The following is a 20,442-nucleotide window of genomic DNA, read 5'->3' on the forward strand; positions in this document are numbered from 1 at the left end:
CACAATGCTGCCCTCAAGGATCAAACTCACAAACCAGCATCTGGTGCTGAAACTGTAAGGTGTAATAGATAATATCCTGCCATTCTAAGCTACAATGAGATGTGGCAGTACATTCATGTTTTTGCTGCAAAAGGTTTTACTGTGGCGCAGCTGAGATTTCACCCCATGGTTCTCCAGTGCCAGCTCTTTTAAAAGCCTTGTTCAACATGCACCCAATGTGAAACTGGATACCAAGACAAAATGCTTTAAGGTTCCTCTGCTTTTCACAGCTTTACCGGTTTGTTGACTGCCTCTCCTAAGGAGATATTTCTGGTGCTTTTCTGTTAGGTTTTTCCTTTCTTATTACCAGTGAAATCGGTATAGTCACTTAGTTGTTCCTCTTGGCTTTCAGTAAGGAGGAACAATTACAGAACAAAATATTTGTATCAGCAGGCAGGTATGAATAACTACCATTTTCCCTGGCAAAGCCCTCTAAACTGGCCAGAATGTTTACAAAAAAAAATCCTGCAGCTACTGATCAGTTGAGTTGAAGAAGATTATTAGAGTTAATTGAATTCTACTGTTCATTTTCATCATCCCATAGCCAGCACGCTCTGTTTCTCACTAATCTGCAGAAGAGGGCTGACTGGGATTTCTCTCTTCCTCACAATACCACAAAATTATACACATATTTCAGAGCAAACAATCATTTTTACCACAGCCAAAGAAAACAAGTTCAGTGTTACCCTTCTAAGTGTCATTCCTTTAACAGATTGTGTGGTTGTTCTGCAAAGGTTAATTGAGCCTAAATTTCATTAGGTTCTTGAAACTCAGTAGAGTTAGAAACACCATTCATTCACATATTTCTTGACTTTTCTACTTTTTAAATGACATTCAAAATAATTTTTTGAGCTTTTACTAAAGAAATAGACCATCATAGAAAACTTCCCCAAAATAAATTATAATGTCTGTATAAGGCTAACATGTAGAGACTTTCAGAGGTATCTACTAGAATATACGTGAGTTGCTACCAGTAAAAAACATAGCTATGAAGCAGACAATTAAGCCACCTAGAAGAAACACCTAATACATCAAGTTACTTTTGAACACCTGAAACTTTGTTTCTAGTCTTTGCATATATTTCCTAGTCTTTAAAAGGAGAACAGTAGTACGGTTTACATAGTTCAAAAAGTAACTCTTCCTGTAAAGTTTCTTATAAAAATCACATAGTAATTCAATAAAAGGACATTTTAGAAGTGGTTAGTGAGGCAGTTCGTACTCAAACATAGCAGTAGATCAGCTTAGGAAACAAGCCTTGGCCTCTGAAAATCAATAAGCCTTTCTATAACAGCAGCAGTATAAAGCAGCTTTATAAAGTAAAATCACTTACAATTTTCATCTTTCTAAGAACAGTCCACAGATTTTCTCAAAAGACCCACCAGCTGTCAGGCCACACTTTTCATTCTAAAGTCAAAGAAAATCAGGGTGATGTCACCACAGAAACTTCCTAACTTCCTTCACTGAGGTGAAGAACCAGACATTCGTTGTTTCACCCCACCACAACCAATTCCCACTGTCTCGCTGTTTGCCCCACTGATGCACGTTGTCAGTTACCACACAATCTTCTTATGAAAATTTTCTAACCTATGCATTTTCAGAATAGTCATTCACACAGGGGTCTTCTCTGAACATAGAAATGCTCTCAGAAAGGTGTTCATCTCATAAACAAGTAACAAACTGGGGATTTCCATCACTAAACCCTTGGCTGTTACAACTTGATGGAAGAGCCCAGGTTCCCAAACTACGATTCAGCTTTTTGATGTCATATGAGAGCAGAGGAGACCTCACTCACTGACATTCTTGTGAAGGCAGCTTGTTCACAGAGCAAAAGATTTGCGAACGCAGATCCCAACATTTAAGCTCCATCCCGTGCGAGGAAAGGAAACATTTATTTCCTTAAGCTCCCCGGCAGATAACCCCAGCTGTAGCTCGTCAGCAGCCGCTGCCTGCCCAGCGAGCCCCGGGGGGCTGTGGGGGACACAGGAGGCAGCCCCGGCAGCCCCCTCAGCCCCGGCGGGTGCGAAGGAGCCGGTGCAGCCACGGGCTGCGGCTGGATCCCTTCGGAAGCGTGAAACACCGTGGGAAGAGTACAGAAACCAGCCAACCTTGGGCTGGTTTTAACTGCGCTAAACTGGCAGCACTGATGACAAGCAATAAAACGTTTGTTCTTTACGTTATCGCACTAGCTCAATTAATAGGGCCCAACAGGAGGCGGCCGCCGCGGAGCCCGTGCGGGGCCGGCTCTGTCAGGGGTCGTGGGGCAGGGCAGGACCCGCTGCCCGACACACCAAATGTCCGAGCCCACCGCTCGGCGTTTAGCCCTCACCGCACAGCGCTGGCTCCGCTGTCCCTGCGGCTCCTGCGGCCACACCTGCAGGTGTCTGGGGGCGGCCGCGCCCCGAGTGACGCGCGACCCTCGGGCACCGCCACCCGTGAGGGCTCCGGGACACCTCCCGCCCCCCCGGCGCGGCCCCCCGCCCACCGGCCTGCGGGGCGGCGCATGCGCGCGGGGCCGCGGGGCAGAGCAGCGCGGGCAGCGATGGCCGGCGGCGAGCGGCGCGTGCCCGGCGGCCCCGAGCGGGTGGCGCTGAAGAAGGAGATCGGGCTGGTGAGCGCCTGTGCCATCATCATCGGTAAGGGCATCGCGTCCCGCCTCTGCGCGCCCGCGGCAGTGCTGACAGCCTGTTTCACTCGACTGTAGTGCTGCTGGGGCGGGGGCTCGGGACCGGCCGGCGCGGGGAGAGGCGGCGGTGTGGCGATGCACGGCTCCGCGGGCAGGTGCGCGGTACCGGGGAGGTGACAGCGTGCTCTTGCATGGTGCGGCGCGGCTCGTCCGGTGGCGAGCTGGGCGGCGAGTCGCTGTCGCTGTAACACACGGTCTGTACGTCTGGAGTAAGCCCCCTCTGCCCAGTTGTTCAGCTGAACGCAAAATCGTGAGGTTTCGTAAAGTCTTTTTCCTGATGACGGATGAGCTGTTGAGGCTTCTGCGGCGCTTACTTCTAAGGCTAAACCAGATTGATCCGTTTATCTGAGATCGGGGTTCTTCAAAGTGGCAGCGTGGGCTTTCAGAAGGCGCTTCCCGAGTGTCCCGGGACCCGCAGTGTGTGCTGCGGCAGCGGGCAGCGATGCTCTCCGCGCCCCGCAGCAGCCATCGCTGCAGAGCAGTCAGACAGCGGGGCTGACTTTGCTGCTCCCATAATAGAGTCAAAACTGGGAAATTGGGGCAGGGTGTGCTCAGCACCGTCCCTCGGTGTGCTCCATCACGGTGGTGTTTGGGCTGGACATGTGGGGGCAAGCGTGGGGAAGGAAAATTTGCCCAGGTGAATACAAGCAGCCTGTACTAAGCCAGTGAGCCTCAAAACCCCGTAGGAAGACCCAGCCATTACCTTCACCAAGACCTGTGGAAAAGACTCGCAGTTACAGTTGAGTCAAGGTCCATGGCAGCACGGAGCGGTAACAGCAGGCACAGCAGGATCTACTGCGTCCATGGGAATACGCTCTTCAGTAGCAGAATTGGCTGGGACACCCCGATGTGTCTCTGTGATTGATGTCACCAAGCTTGAGGAAGAATCACTGCATGCTTCCTGTAGGTGATTATAATGCCCTAGTGCAATTTTATGCTCTTAGTCATGTATGCCTTTATGTCCGATGTAGGTGGATATTGTGACCAAGGCTGTTATATGAAAGGAAAATACTTAATTCCATTCCCATAGTGAAACACTAAAATCTGTATCTGCAGTTTGTGGGAAGACGTGTTCTACATATACGGACATACATTTATTTTGAATCCCTCAGCACACTTAAGGGGGAAAATCTAGGTTCTGGATCTCAGTGGAGCACAGATGACCTTGTGTTAGAGTGAAGTATTGAGTGCTGTACAGAGCTGTAGGTAAGGCACTTCCAGGGTTAGATGTTCCCTGAGTTGCTGTTGGCCATAGGGAAGATTTATGGCATCTCTATCATTTGTTAGGTATTAGAGAATGATATCTTGAGACTGCTACCCTTCTCTCCCAGTCAACCTTTCATCAACCTTATATGCAATATCTTGCAAGCAGAATTCATATATGTCATGCTTGTCCAAAATAAATCTTGTGAAGTAGCCTCTCATCTAATCAAGGACATTTGAGCAGGGAAAAGCACTGACATTTATTATAAACTGTATATTCTCAAGTGGTTTAAGTATTAGAGAAGGTAATCTGCTTTGCCACATAAAGCCTAAAAATTCTTCTGCAAATTCCCCCATATTTTCATAGAAGGCATTTGAAAAACAACCATAGGATCCTGGTTTTTTGTTTGATTTGTATGTGTGCAGATGCATGAAATTACATCACGTATCAAAGTCTTCTGTGACAAAGTGGTATGTAGTAAGGGTTTAGTCTAGCTTTGTAGGTGTCACTGCATAAAACATGACAGTCTCAAATCAGAGGACAATAATTACATCAGATCAGCTTGCAAGCCATTACTGGAATTAACTGAGTGAAATCTTATTTAAGACTCCTTCAGGAAAAAAAAATTACTAGTTGATCCGAATTGATAGGCAAACAGTTAACTCACAAATTTTCTGTTTGATAGAATTTAACATAGGCGGAAGACTTATTTCCAAGTGACTGAATGGCAGGGAAAAAATGGATGCAGTCAGTGTGTCAGAGCCTTTGGAACAGACCAAAGGACAGACCAGGACTTTAATGTCAGTCATCATATTGGATTTCCTGCTTTTGAGTGGAGGAGGGAAACCCATTTCAAGGGTTTAGACATCAGATTCTGATGCATCCCACAGCAAAGTCATACTGCTTGACAACACCAAGAAAAACAGAAATTGCTTTTGAAAAAACCTCTTCTTGCTCTGTACAGACATAAAGATTATGCTTTCTTATTTTTCTTTAAATGTTCTTGCAGGTTATCTTTATTCAAACAGCATATGAAAATGCTGCAGATACAGAAAACATATGAGCATATTTTTATATTATCAAATAGAAGTTTGATGCTGTGATCTGCCAACATTACACCAAATGTTCTAGTTTAGCTGACTGTTCTACAATTCTGATCAGCTGCAGCATGGATATAGAGAATTATAATCTTCTAGTAATTAAGAAGAGGAAACACGAGGGAGTATTTGAAAAATACTGCAAATATGATCTTATAAATATGTGGTTGCCTTCTATACACTAATTCTGCTTGTTTAAAATAAGGCATTATGTGAGCTGCATAGCTGGGGAGTCAGATTGTGCCAGGGAGCACTCAGAAAGACACAACATGAAGTGAAAGAGAAGGCTTGGGGGTGGGAGCACCTTTATCACCATTATAACTGTATTTGAGAGTATTCCAGTAATGGCAGGATCTCTCGATACTTTGTAGTCTGTTAGTAGCCCATCACAGTTGCAACCAAGAGAATAAAAACAACCTTTACAAGTACATCATGTCATCCAGGTTAAACATGCCATGCCTCTACCTGTTAGAGCTGAGGAGGGGCTCAGCCTCCCCTGTGAATACGGGGCACCTACTGGTTCAGGGAGCAAGGAGGGCACAGCCAGCCTGTTATCTTGATAGTTGTCCTGAAGCTCCCATACTCTGTGCTAATTCCCTGGAAAACTGGTCTTCCTTTTTAATCTTCTTGACATGTTTTGAATTATAGGGCAATTTTCTTACTACTTTTACAACCAAGGTATTTGTCAACACAGTAAATTGCTATGCTGTCTTAATGCACTCCCAAAACTCATCCTTTGAAATTTTTACCCTCCTTTTATAGAGATTTGAAAGATTTTGCCATAAGAAAATACCAGTTCATCTAACAAAAAATATTCACAAAAAACAGCATAATAAACTACATCAAATTAGGAATATGTCTGTTCTATATCCATCCCATAGAACAGTCTCCTGATCTCTTCCAGCAGCCTAGCTTTCGTACAACTTAAGTCTATCCTTCAGTAATTAATTTATAGTTTTTAACTTGCTTACAAACAAGCCTGATTACAGAGAAGGCTGTTTCCAAATTTTATTTCATGCTGAGGCATAAGACACCTCTTCTGAGCATCTTAATGCAAATGCAGGTACTGAATACAAAACCTTTTAACTCTAAAAAGAGACTGGTAGTTAATGACTGTAAAACTGAACAGTGTTTAGTAGTAGTAACAAATCTTTCTGGCAATTCACCTCTGCCACAGAAAGAGTGCTTTTGCAAAGTGCTTGAGACTTGCTGTAGAAGCACCCAAACTGCTCTGTCTCGAACATGGTTACATACAGTGAAAACAAATCTCTCATGGGCTCCAGACATTAATAATCTTCTAATGCACTCTAATACACCACAAATCAAGCTTGCCAATACTTAGATGGAGTGATACAGCTTAAAAAGTAGTGACATACATGCGTTACTATCTCCTAGATAATAACTCGTAGATACTGTATAATTGTTTGAAATCCACACTAGATTTTATTTAGCAGACACAGAAATCAATGCTGTATTTAATTGAACAGTTCTTTCATGCACATACACATAGCTAGCTTTACGTCTTGTTTGTAGAACTGTGTATGTAATTAAGATTATTGCATGTGTGTTTTCTTTGAGCACAGGAATATTAGCTATACAGTGCCTTCCTTGGAGTTTTGCCTGTGTAGATGAGAAGCTAAGTAAGAAGCTCCATGACTTGTCTCTGTGTAATTTCTACCACATTCCGCTGTTCTGTAGAAAAGTACAAGAACTAGAAAGTGCAGACTGATTAATGTCCAATACCAGCCTGGTTCTTTGGGTTGGAAAAACAAAATACACCATTCTTACATTAGAAATGTATATTTAACTGTATACACAGATTGCATATGTAACACATGCAAAAAGGGTTGTTCGACTGTTTAATACAGATCAAGTAATGTTATATAATACAAACACTTAAATATCTCTTAAAACCTTTATTTATGTGGTTGTAAAACTGCATGAAAGTAGCCATAGGGTAATACTTACATTATCATGAAATCTGTAGTATACTCATGGATGATTTAATATCAGGCTATATAAAACCTGCTAGAAGACTTATAAATTCAGCTACAGTAAAATATGCCAGCTAAGACTAAATACATCTTGTTTTGCTGAGCACAGGTAGTCAAGTTATCTGCATCAGCTGACTTGGCATTGATTGAAAAATGCTTGCAGTACTTATTCTACTCACACACAAATTTGATGTAAGATCCCTTATAAACTGGTTCCTGATTAAGGTCCAATGATAATAACAAAACTATGTTCAGCTGAGCAGTATGTTCAGTTATTGCTAGTTCTGAAAGTAACTTTCTGGAATTTATCTGTCTGCATTGCCCAGACAACAGCACACGCTTACTTTCACCCATAGCTGACATCAGTCAGCCACCCAGTGGATGGTCTCAGCAGAATGCCTACAAGCTGAAAAGCCTCCTTACATCAGAGATGCTTCCTTATGTCAGGGTTGTCCCAGTATGTAGTGCAAGATACTGCCCACACCATGATAATCTGTCAAGGGAACAACTGAGTTGCCTTGGTTGTCATTATATCTGCCTGGCATCATATTTACGTACAAATAATTGCATGTGTGTAGACTGGGAAGTTTTTATTTGCGTAAATATCACTTCCAAGTGCAGGACTCCAATGTGATTTTTCCTCCTTATCATTAACAGAGGACTATTTGCCAGCCTTTCTGTGTGTCAATTAGCTGTCTCCTTACTGCTGTGCCTTTTGCCGTTCTAACATCCCTTAAAATCCCACAGGTAGTCTTTATCGGCAGAAACCTAGCACAGGATTCAGCAAGCTGCTGGCTTAACACTGGGGAAAGGGAACACATGGAACAGGGAATAGCCTTCATATTCACCTTTTGTAAGTGGAAATGGCTAGGTATTAATGCCCAGTGCTTGCTGTATCCTCTCTGAGCATGTTTCATGTGCTGCCATTGCTTAAGTGGACTGGGTTTTGGTCATTGAATCCGATCCATCTGTTTATCAAGTAACATATCAAATCATTAGGAGATCATTCCTAGTCAGACCCAATGGACTTCACTGGAGTAGTACCCAAGTTACAGGACTGCAGCAGAAAGAAAGATGTATGAAAAGAACAGAAAAAATCCCCACACACATCACTGCATGATTTTTCCTAATTTCTGTGATCCTACCTGGGCTCATAGAAAACAGTGGTGTTGCAACAAGAATTTTCTCCCTCTGAATCTGTGCGAGAGCGTTTCACTTTTATAGCTAACTGAAGTTTCAGGACACGCTTTTGTTCACTGACTTGTGAGAGTAATACAGATTACAATTCAATGGTTCTCTCTCTCAAAAAAAAAAAACGTGTTTCTAAACACTTTAGAAAGAAGTCAGCCTTCCTTATCTGTCACACACCTTGCTAACTAATATTTTGAGCATTTAGTTCCACATGGCACTTACTGACGTAACACACAAAGTACTTAGAAATGCATAACTGGTTTTTTTTTCATGATCAAGCTCTGGACTGCAGAGAAGTGTAATTCAGTATCTTGTCCTCTCATAAATGCAAATTATGGTTTAGTAAAGTCAGCAGTCAATTTTTGTTCAAGATAAGTGGCACATATTCCTTATTAGTGAGAAAGCACAAAGACACTTTTGAGGAACTTGTGAATGTTTTTTCCATATAGCCCAGAGGCTTAGGCTTAGATTCAAAACTATTGAAAATTACATGTCCAGGTTCCATATGTGCATTTAAGCTGATAGGTATGCATAATTTGGTATGGTATCCAATAGGAAAAAAGATTCATACTACTGAGAAAGATCCGATCCTGCATTTGGAAAAAATGGAAGCTAGAGATGCCCATCCAAAATGCAAGTTATATTTATGGCATGATATTTTAGGGGTGCTACCATGTTCCCACATTCTTCAAGACTGTTCCAATATACAGTTCTCCATGAGAATTGTTTGGGGTAGCCTTTCACTTGAGTTTAGGGAGCTGAAAACAAGCTGCAGTTTCACTTGATAGTAAAAACCATGGCTAAATTCAAATTAAGCTTGGTAAAAATTCAGGGAGATTCTGCAGCTTCTCCAGGGTAGCAGCTTACTTCTGAGACTAAACTTACTTACAGAGGAAGTCTAAAAAGGAGCTGTAACTAGAAATTCCTGGTGGAGAAGGGGGGAAAAAAAGGGTCTTAAAAGCCTTAACTTTATATTTTTCTCTACTGAATACTTCTGGACAAAGAAAAGGGTTTTTTATGTCCACAGATGTGCCTTTCTGCTGCAGCCTATATCAAGGAGAATTCAGCATGTGAAGTCCCACATGTACAACATGAAGAGGAAAAAAAAAAAAAGCTAAATTTGTACTTTTCTGCAACAATTGCCACACAATTCTGTTTCCAAGTCATTAGCTATCAAGTATTCATTGACTGATGGTTTTGGTTTGAGTGGGTTTACTTTGGGTGAGTTTTGGTCGTTTTTGGGGGGTTTTTACCCTCCTACCATCTAAAAAAGTAGAAAATTCTGATTGGGACACAGTGATCACAAGGCTTGTATGAGCTCTCTACCATGAATGCCAATAGTTTAGATACCCTACAACAGAAACTGCTTCCTTGATAGATGAGCTAACAAAGGTAGCATCCTTTGGTAAGTGTCTCACTCCTCATCTGGCAGTACAGTGCCTGCTTTCAGCAGTGCCATAAATCTCCACTCGTGTTCCCTTTTCCTGTGCCTTGCAGCTCATTTCCTTCTAGCATAATGTAGCCTTTTCTGTTGAGAAAGTCTGTTCTGCTTTGGCAGGCTTACAACAAGCAGAAGTGGTTTGGTGGAGGTTTAGCTTTTTTTGTTTGCAGCTTTTCATGTGCCAAACTTTTCCTTTTGAGACCCTGTTTTTTGTTGTACTGTGGGGGGCTTTCTACTAGCTGCCACACTTTTTTGTCATCTTGATTGCAACATGATAAAATGAGAAGGCATTTGTCAGTACTGAAGTGTCCCAAATATAAAACATCCTAACAGTGTTGGTTTTTTCTGCTGGTCCTGAAAAACCCAGAAGTCTTCCAAAGAGTTCTTCAGCAGATGTTCCTTGGCAAAGAGAAGGGAGCTAGCAATCCAACATTGACTGAGCATCTCAACACCCTAATTCCTTTTTAAATGCTTGTATCCCCCTCTGTATAGTGAGAAAGCATAGGGAATATGCAAGCCCTGTTGTCCTGCAGAGGAAAAACATGTATAGTGGTAAATACATTTATTCACGTCAGCCTCCGCAAAATCTCTTTATGCAGTATTAGTTTATTCTCCTCATGTTTTCTTCCAGCACTGGCCTTTGCAAGTCAGGGTTGAAAAGCAAGATTGGAAGAGTGATTGTCTACAAATTGTTCCCATCTTCAGGAACTTGCAGATTCTGTTTTTCTGATTGCAGAGTAATATATGAACCAATCATAGGGTGAGCTGTTTAAATTCTTGCTCCTAGGCATGGTTCATCATCTCTTTCAGGCAATAGAGACAAATTCCATTGGATCTCAGAGCAAGAAAAGTGATGGTTAAGCCTGAGGAATTTCTGTATCATTGGGTAATGGAATAACCCCCAGAGCTGAATTGCTCTGATTCATTTAACACTTTCTTTAGAATAGTACCAACTTACAGAAAACTAAAATTTTTTTCATCTAAAAATTAAGTTGAATTTTTTTTTATCTGATCCTTAAATAATGCTGTAATAACACTTCAAATGTGGGACTAGAATATCAATAGTGTAAAACATACAATTTAAAATCAGTAAAACTTTAGAAAGGTTACTTCTAACTCCAAGAAATAGGTCAGTGATCTGGATGCGTGGCAGTTTTTCTGCTGTGAAAAACAATAGCTCTTTCATCAGTTACATGAAGCCACTTAATCTAGATCAGGCCAAACATCTTAATATAGTATACTACAAAAAATTATGTTTGAACAATATAAGGACCTTATTTACATCCACAAATACCAGGAGAAATCAAATTAAGGAAGAATCTCCTTCTTTTGAATACACTGGGTCAGAGAGCTAAAATCCACAATATTAATGTAATCTATGGCAGTGAATGTCACAAGGCTGCCCATCACAAAATTTCTAATTCACTGGTCAGCGCATAGGCACGTTAATTATTGTACATTAACTCTGGGTTAGAAAATCACACAGGGATGAGCAGCAGTCAGTATAAAAAGCTGCTCTCTTATAGAGGTGCATTGCAGACAGTGGAGTACAAAAGTTGAGGTCTTAATATTGAAATGCCTTCTCTGTAACACAAGGAGTTCTGTGAAAAGGCCATTGCACTTGTGTACATGTGCATGACATTAGACAGTACAGGTCTGACAAGAAAAAACATCCTTACTTGGCTAGTCTCCCAGTTCCTTAGTGTCTTCCATCTTTTTGCTGTTAAAATTGTGCAACCATCCTGAGAGAAGGAGAAAAAACTATGAACAGGTGCCATATATGATAGGTTTTTAATAGTATTGTGCTGTGAGGTTGCTCCTGGTCAGGCCCCACAAAGAAGGCTGATGAATCCAGAAGAATGTTTCTTGCCTCCCTGCCCACCTGTGCCTTGGAAAGGATCAATATGTTCTTCTCCATAAACCTGAAGGTAATGACTGCCAAGGAATGAGGACTTACAGCTTTTAAGTGTGTGCTTTTATATCATAAAAATTCATCCTTTTGTACAAAACACCCAAGGGATCATTTTTTCTTAGGGAGTTGCTAGAAAAGGACTGACAAGAATGAAATTGTCGGGTTGAGTTCCTTGTCTGGATTTTTTCAAAATTCTTTAGCATCTCTCCTGACAGCTTAGTAAGACAGGATTTACTTGCTTGTTTTAAGGGAGGTCACCTCAGACTATATTTCCTTTGGCTTATTTCCCCATGGCTTATTTTTTTCTCTGCCCAGATTTTGTCCTGTTTTGATAGCAGACTTATTCTTTGGTATCTGGGGTGTCAAGCCTTGTTTTATCTCTAATTTAAAACAACGCAGACAGTTCTGATGTCCTGAAAGGGATAAGAAACTGTATCAGAAATGTCATTCTAAATCTCCATAAATACAAGTTTCTTTTTTCTGGTACTTTAAAATGCAGTCTGAAAACTTGAAAAGCCATACATTTTGGAAACATACATAATCAATTCTTTTTATAAGTGTCTTGAAAACAGTAATAGCCTTAGTTAGTACAAAAGAGCAGAGAATATGCAAGCTTGTTAAGCTTCCAAACACTGTACTTAGACTCAAGTAAATTTAAAAATAGCTGAATCAGTATTTTAAAGAATAAAGGAAAGAAGTGTTTGATTCTGGTGGTGTCCTCACATGCCTAGCCTTCAGCTTGAAAGGAATTTCCATGTGTGTGATAGAATTAAAATATTTGTAATTTAAAAAAAAAATGCTGACAAATTACCTTTTTTGTACTCCTGCTAGTAGATCTTGTTGCAATAAAGGCATTTCTTATGGTAACTCTGCCAGAAACCAGTAGGACACAATGTCTCCATGTTTTTTGGTTGTGGACACAGCCAGTTCCCTAGCAACACAGTAAGATTTAAGCAGACTAATACGAAAGGTGCCCAATCCTGTACATATTACGAGTGCATACAGAAGAAGTAGCTCTCCTTCACATGCTCGTGCTCCTGACAGAAAATGAAAGACCCTTTCCTTAACTAGTCCCAAGTCCCTCAAATCCTCCTGAAGGCAACAAGAGCAGAGGACTTCATTGCCTCATAGGATCAGGCTTTAAATTAAATTAAAGCAGCTAGGTACAAAACAGTTTAATTCTTTATTGCCCACATACCTGAGCGACATTGGCAGTTGGCAGTGAAACAGGTGAGAATGAACCTTACTGTGTTCAGGTTGCACAGCAGAGAGTAATGCCAACAAATGTAATCTGTTCTCATTAATTGAAGTTACTGGGGGCCAGTCCCATTCACTCATTTTACCACAGATCTGAAAATGAACACACTTGTCATTGACCAAACACAGTCAGGGAATGTGAGCAGCATCCTGGCTGCCCTTTGCAGCAGGTAGGGATCATCCTCTGTATTTCAGACAGGGAAAGTGGCACACAAAGGCCAAAAGGAGCAAATTCGCGTCTAGCCATCAACTCACAGAACCTCCCTGAAGACAGGTCTATGAATATACCATATTGAAATCCATTTGTTTCCCTTTGAGGCCTTCCGAAATAGTCTGAGGAATTTTTGGCTGAGATTAGCTGCTCAGAAGCACCAGAACTGAAAAAACCCCAAACCAAGGAGAAAACTTCTGTGAAGTGACATTTATAAAGAACATGCTTCAAACATAAGTCTCTTACTTTAGGAAACTAGGAAAGAAGAACAAGACAGATCTCTGATCTCTTGCAAAACTGCTACCCAGTGGAACAGAAAGTATGTATTATAACCAGGGTCCTATACCCTGCTATGGCAGGGGTGTTCAAGTCTGTGTTAACATGTATTTTGCAGGATTAGCTAATTTAATTCTATATTTCTGTGTACTCCAACCATTCTATGAACAAGTTTTTCTATTCAGGGGCAGGAGCAACATTCTTTTGATGAATTTTTTTATACAGCTGGTCAACTGCTTAGATAAACTTGATATATAAAGACATCAGTGAGAACATGAAGTCTCATAATTCTGAAGATACTTAATTTCAAAAGACAGTTGTGATATTTGCAAATACAAGATACATACATGCATAAGAATGTTATAGAGTAATATTGCTAACTCTTGAGATCATATTACAACAGGTACTTAAATTCCCAGATCATGGATATTTAAAAACTGCAAGAAAAGCTGCCATTTCTTTTGGAAATGCAGGAGTTTCTAGTTCTCCTCAGTAAAATTGTGTAAACATGTTCTTTAAAAATAAATTACGTATTTAAAAATAAGGTCAAGATACAAGTCAGCACTGGTTTCTAAATACATGAGGACAGCAACACAGCATCATAAGTGGTGTCTGTCAAAGTGTATACTGAGCTGACAGGTGTTTGTAAATCTCATTTAAACTCACGTTGAGCTAGTAACCAAACTGCACTTTGAGTTAAGTGCAAGCTTTAAGTCAAATATCATTGTGCAATAGTGGTACATACCCCAGGAAGCATAAATACAATTTTTTTTCTTTTAAATTCCACCTCAGTTCATTGACCATAGCCTATCTTTGTATTCTTTGATAAAACAGAGATAAAGCCACTTAGAGATGTGAATGAGAGATGTAAATGCTGAGATTACCATGCTGAGAGGTAAAACTAACTACACAGAATATGCTAACACAGATTTACAGCCAGAAGAATGTAAATTTGAGAGATTGAATGATTTCTGATCAAGGAGGTGTGAAACCAGCAATAACCACAAACTAAGAAGTTCATGTCTTGTTTACATCCAGAATAAGGTTGTGTAAAATCCTAGGCAATGGCTGTAGACCTTATAGGAGATTCTAAATCAATCTTTCTTCTCAATAACATGACCTGAGCTATAACACAACAGCTGATGTATTTGGATGATTTGTTACTGCCATTTTCATATAACTATGTTTTAAATATGTATTGCCTGGAACTTCAATTCAGGAAGGCCCTTTGAACACTTTAGCCTTTTACTATTCAGGGTAATATTGAAGAATAAACCTTACCTTAAAAGTTTAGTATACTGAAGTTCCCATTATACCCCTTCAGAAGTCAAGGATTAAGTGATGCCTAGTTTAGAGATGCTCTTAATGGTTCCCAAGTTTGCAGAAGGTGTGTAAGCACAGTCCAAAATTCACCAACTGACCTGAGTCTGAGGACACTTTTGCAGGGCTCATCTTTGTGGGACCAGAGCAGAAGGCAAAAAACCCAGTAATTTGAGAGAAAATTGGAGGCAAGAGTGGGATTTAGGTTTTGCTTTATTTTGTAATTGAGCAATCAAGTTCAAGCTGTGCCTTTTCTCCAGACCTGCTCATTCCTGTAGTGCTGCCCCATAAGTCCCCACACTGTCCCTTGGCTAGTGCAGAGCACACATGCGTTTTTGGTAGCCACAGCTAAGGGTTGCAAGGACACCAGTATGTGTAAACAAAGTTTTTAATTTGCAAGGAGGAACATTTTTCACAGCAAAAAGCTGCAGAGATGCTGTGCGAGGTAAGCAGGGAGTGTGGAGCAGTGCGGGGGTCAGAGAGATGGTGCCAACTTCCAGGCTGGTTTCTTCTGCTAGAGCCCAGAGTTGTGTAATAAAAAAATCCTTCTGTGTAACTCTAGAATTGCATACTGATGTTTTATTTCGATTTGGGCAATGACACATCCATGAGGACTGACAGCTTTCAGGAATGGACAGCAGGAGGCTTTCCCACTGGGCAGCAGTTGCTGATGAATTTTCCAGACTGAATAATCTGTTCACCATGATCAATCACAATGAGCAAAAAGAATAGAGTTAGGGGAAGAAAAAAGGGAAAAACTCCAGCATTTTCCATTAAACAAATTATACTTCAAGGCTGGTGCAGGGGTCTTTACCATTGGCATGAGTAGGGCTGAAGAGTGGGCTGCCAAAAAGCTGTATCTGTCATACTGTCCTTGTCTGACCCACAGCACTCCCCAGCAGAGCTGAACTCTCTGGCTGTTTTTATAGCTGAGTTGGTGAGCTTTACAGCAGCATTTTGTAACTGCTTTTCTTCTTGGTAAAGACTGAAAATCATTGCAGGTATAGAGGGCCCTGTGAGAGTGCTCCCGGAAGTGCAGCTATAACTTGAGGGGTTTCTCAGCTGAGGGACAAACATTAAATCAGCTGAATGGGCTGGCATCTGCCCCTTGAGCTGCTACAGATGGACCAATCTCCACTATCAGCTGCTTTCCTTAAAATCAGAATTTATCTGTTAGTAATCAGTCACACAATGTCCTAGAGAAGACCCCCATGTCTTCCAGCATGCTTGCAGGGCAGAGCTTTACACACTGCCCATTTCTACATCAGGGGATTTAATGACAGGTTTCTGCCATTTGCAGGTAAAATTCCAAGTTAGGATATTGAGATCCAGAGAGCAGAAACCAGATGTTGGACAGATAACAGGGGCCAATACAACATAAAGCTGCACTATTTATAGAGAGCAGTCAGTGTGCAGTGCTGCACTTCCGTACCAGGGCAATCCAGGCATTTTAGGAACATCACAGGGCTTTCCTCCACATCCCTCTCACAGCATCAGGGTAGGTTTGGCATTCAGTTTCTCTTTGGAAATTAGTAGGAGGGTTGAAGCACTCTCTCCTTTGCCTCAAGGGTCATAGTAGCTCTTTTATGTGCTGAAGTCCCATAGTCAAGGGGGAAGTTCGAGCCTCTGTTCCCCATAGACCCATGCACTGCTGCCAGTGGGGATGCAGTGGGGACCACCAAAAATCTGCTCTACAGCTCTCTGTGGGCTTCCCTCATCCTCACCTGGCAGCACTGCCCTGCAATAAACCCTGTTCAAGGTCCCTGATGTCAGGGAATAAGGCAGAAGAGGAAGGGGCAATATGAAGCTCAGCAAAAGTGGCTGGTTGTAATCCCCTCCTGGACACAGCTGTACTGCTGCATAGACTGCTTTGAGTGTGGCAGTGCATGGGAGCTCACTTTGAGAATATCCCACTGAAAATGTCACCTAGTCCCTAGGAGAAGGCTTTTCCTGATATTTCTGCCTTATCGTTGCAGCATACAGAGAAGGGCATGGGAGGCTGAGGTTTCCTCTTCATGGTAATGAAATGCAGCCCACATATCCCAACGCTGGCAAGAGAAGAGGAGAGCAAGTCAGAAGTTAAGGAAGTAGAGAAGTCAGACCAAGTACAAGAGTCAGAACAGAGGAGCAGGAAATAAAGCAGTGGACTGTGTGCCTGAAAAGAGCAGACAGAGCCTGCAGCCTGTGAAAAGATTAACAGAATAAAAGGAGTTTCAATTTAGAACAACAAAATCCTATCACACAGGCTTTAACTTCTCCTTTGAAATAAACGCACTGTAACACTGTTACTCAAATAAAACTGAATCAAACCAGGTACTTGCAGACATCTGCCATCTTCTTTATTATTTCACATGCTCCTAAAGAGGCCTGATCCCCAGCACCTCCTGGCCATTTATCTGCCTTAGTGCAGATCTGTCCTCTGCATGCATCATCCAAATGTTTGGTCTCCAGCAGGTCAGGGCTGATGTGATAGGGACAACCAGGTTGCCCACACTGACCCAGCTCGGAGGAGGATAGAGACCACACCTACAGAAGGACTCTGAAATCTTCCCAGGTTTCTCTCCACAGCAAGAGGTTTTATTATTCAGCATTATTGTTCTCTTCCTGTGTGTTTGTTAAATAAATAGGTTTTTTATCTCTTTCACTTTCCTCTGAGGAAAATTTCTTTTTTCGTGAACCTGGGTGGGGGAGGGATGGTCGTAACCTGCCTTCTGTCAGAGGATATTTTCCTCCAAATTTGTCTCAAACTGGCACACCTTCTCAATTAGGCCCTGCAATTTTGGACAAAATGATTTGTAAATTCATCTATCATACCTATTGTATACCCACATACATACTCAAGAGAGCATGATGCTTGCAAGCCAGAGAACTGGATCAGAGGTTCCAGTGCTGTTTTTGGTTAATGGAACATTTGCATTGACTCAAGTACTATAATGAGAATATTCCCACATTGTATCTCTTGTAGTGAGGTCTTTACAGTACAGATGTGCCTTTCTTATAAGTAGTCAGCACATGCCAATGGACCCTCCTTTAAATGCTTTTGAAGCAGCAGATTATTTTGTGACCACTGTGTTACTGAAACAGAGGCTTAAAAGCTTTCTTGATGAAGTTTCTCTTGGTTAACCTGCTCCTGCAGAAGAAAGGTATTGACAAATTATCACTTATTTTACAAAAAGGTAGAAATTTTAAACCACCATGTTTTTGTGGGTTTAAGCTGTTGGGTACTTTGGCAGAGGTTGTAGTACTAATAGCCTGCACATGGCCAGTCTCCTGTGGCAAGCAGCAGGTTTCAGATGTATAGCAAAGCACTGCAGTCCCATAAATGCGTCTTGCAGGATTTGAGTACTGCTTTCCTTTAAGACTGCCTTCCACAACTGGTGGAAAGGGATTCCAAACAAACCATCATCATTAAGCAGTTTATATACCTTAAGCCAGAGCCAAATGTGCAGCTTACTACTTTTAAAGAACTATTCAAATGGCCCCAGATTTATTAAAGGTCCTGTGAAGACTGAGGTTAGCACAAATTTGCCTTGATTGCTCTTCTCTAGATTGTGATTTTTTCATCTAATTGAAACACAGCTGCCTAACACACTTCCAAAATCACCACAATGCAACTGGCACATACAAGTTTTACCCACTTGCAAGTTCTGTTCATCAGTGGTCTTTGCAATTTAATCAGTCTTACATTTTCTTAAAATAACAGATAAGAAGGCAGAGGTTATTCTCTCTCTGGGGAAGGATACATGCCATCATCCTGCAGACTGGTTGGTTACTGGGGAGAACAGCAACCCAAAAATTTGGCACCCACAGTAACATTCCCTAAAATTCAGGATAGGAATGATATTCCATCCTTGCCGCAGCTCTTCAAGTTCACCAGATAACAGACACCACTTCCAGCCCGTTTTCCACCAGATGGGCCGGTCTGCCTTTTCCCTGCCCTTTATGCAGCTGGGCAGGGCACAGCTGTGCCCTGCTGAGCAGGTATTGATTTTTAATATATATCAATTAAAATTATTTACGGATCTCCACAGTACCTCTTGCAGTAGCAAGATCTAACCCTTATCACTGAAACTGACTGTTGCACACCCTGTAAGGCTGCATCAGGTATTATTAGTGAAGCTATGCCTGAAATATTTACTTTCCTTAACTTATTTTTCTGTTCTATCCACACCTTCATAGTTAGAAAACTTTGGTTCTTTAAGTCCTCAGGGACTACACCTGCATATTAGTGCTCAGAAGGCAAATAATCTTCTTTATACATCTATTGTAAGTCAAGGAAAACACTTCTGTCAGTATTTGAAGCAGCCCTATTTTTAAAATCTTTAAAGTTGGGTGTAGTTTAATCAGATTATAAATTCTTAACCCAGTAAAATCCAGTTGGAATGCTGGAATAGCAGTTTATAATGGCCGGTCATGTTCTTGCTTGCTAGGAATTTTAACATAAATATTTGAACTCAAGTCAGGTTTTAAGATTGTTTAATTTTGTTAAATACTAATCCCTGTAGACATTAAATTATCTATGTTATTTTTATAGCCATTTTTGAGGGGGGTTTTTTGCAAGCATATTAGCAGAGCAGCCATAATTCATTTTCTACTATACAGAAGTTCCATTTATTTACTTGCATATGAAGTTAAATGGCTATTATTTTAATGCCAGGCTTTATAGATCCTTTTATTCTTCATCCGTTCTTCATTAAGAGTTTTCTGAATGCTATTTAAAAGCAAAAAACTCCAGGAAATTGCATTAAATACCTTAACTGCCACATAGCCTAAATTCGTGTTTGTCTAGAGGTTAAGAAAATGCACTTGAAGTGCATTTTTTCGCTAGTTTTAATTCTGTTGAGTCCCTACAGCCTAGTAATTTTTTTGACCTGTTTTCTTGATTCAGAATTTCATTCAGTCTTTGTATTTTAATGGGGGAAGGAGGGGACACTTACAATCTTTTGCATTAGATGCTACACTTGTGTTAATAAGCTGGAGAGGAGCAGGGCAAAGCCTGAGCAGCACCTTGTGCCTGGCCGTGTCGTTGGGAGCCACAGCACAGCTGTGGTGCATGGCAGCCACCTCTCCCAGCACTGCCAGCACGTGGCTAAGCTGGAGCTTGAGTTCAGCCAGGGCAGAGAGCAGCCAGTTTATTTACTGTGAATAGAGTCATCGGGACTTCTGTGCTGCCACAAAATTTCCAGTTTACATCAAAATTATGAGCTGTATATTTTACTTCTTGACTGGTTTTGTAGCTGTGTCATGCCCTGAGTTCACAAACAGGCAGTGACAGTCACTAACATCCTCAGTTGAGAGTGTTTAACTCCTGGGAGCCAATTAACTGACAATTAGCTGCACCAGGCTGCTTCATTTATAAATAAATATCCATGATGAGTTATGTCATCACCATTATTGTCATAATCCACTTCATATTTAATTTGGATTTAAACAGTTTGCAAAGCACAATTCCTTTTGATTAAGCTTTTTTGCTGTTGTTGCCAAACAGGATTCTCAATTCTTTACAATATTTTCTACGGAAAAAAGATATATTTGTTTATAATTCCTAGGCAGGATGCAAAGCTTCAGCATTTGTTTATAAGAGAACTGTTTTAAGCAGTGACACAGACTGTCATCCTGTTGGCCAGAGCAATGTCAACATAGATGTGGAAGTCCTGAGAGGATGGGAGAACTTTTTGATTATTATTCTACTCTAAGTGAAAACTGCCTGTATCTGCTGTTGATACCAATATATCAAGAGAGAGCTGTACCTGAAGTCAGGTTGGTCTCAAACATTTAATTTAAAAGAAAAAAAAATCCCATTTTCTACAGCTTCCG

The 20,442-nt window shown here is 41.2% G+C and overlaps 1 protein-coding gene across 3 annotated transcripts in view; it reads left to right on the forward strand.

Moving 5' to 3' along the window:
* Positions 1-2,559: 2,559 nt before the first annotated feature.
* Positions 2,560-20,442, forward strand: part of SLC7A10 (solute carrier family 7 member 10) — a 49,152-nt gene continuing 31,269 nt past the window's right edge. For all 3 annotated transcript variants that reach the window (XM_039558440.1, XM_039558442.1, XM_039558441.1), the window contains exon 1: positions 2,560-2,672. In XM_039558440.1, the coding sequence (XP_039414374.1) occupies positions 2,579-2,672 (94 nt within the window). In that variant the 5' untranslated portion in view covers positions 2,560-2,578. The remainder of the gene's footprint in view (positions 2,673-20,442) is intronic.

The sequence above is a fragment of the Corvus cornix genome, chromosome 11 (genome assembly GCF_000738735.6).
Source record: "Corvus cornix cornix isolate S_Up_H32 chromosome 11, ASM73873v5, whole genome shotgun sequence".
NCBI classification, from domain to species: Eukaryota; Metazoa; Chordata; class Aves; order Passeriformes; family Corvidae; genus Corvus; species Corvus cornix.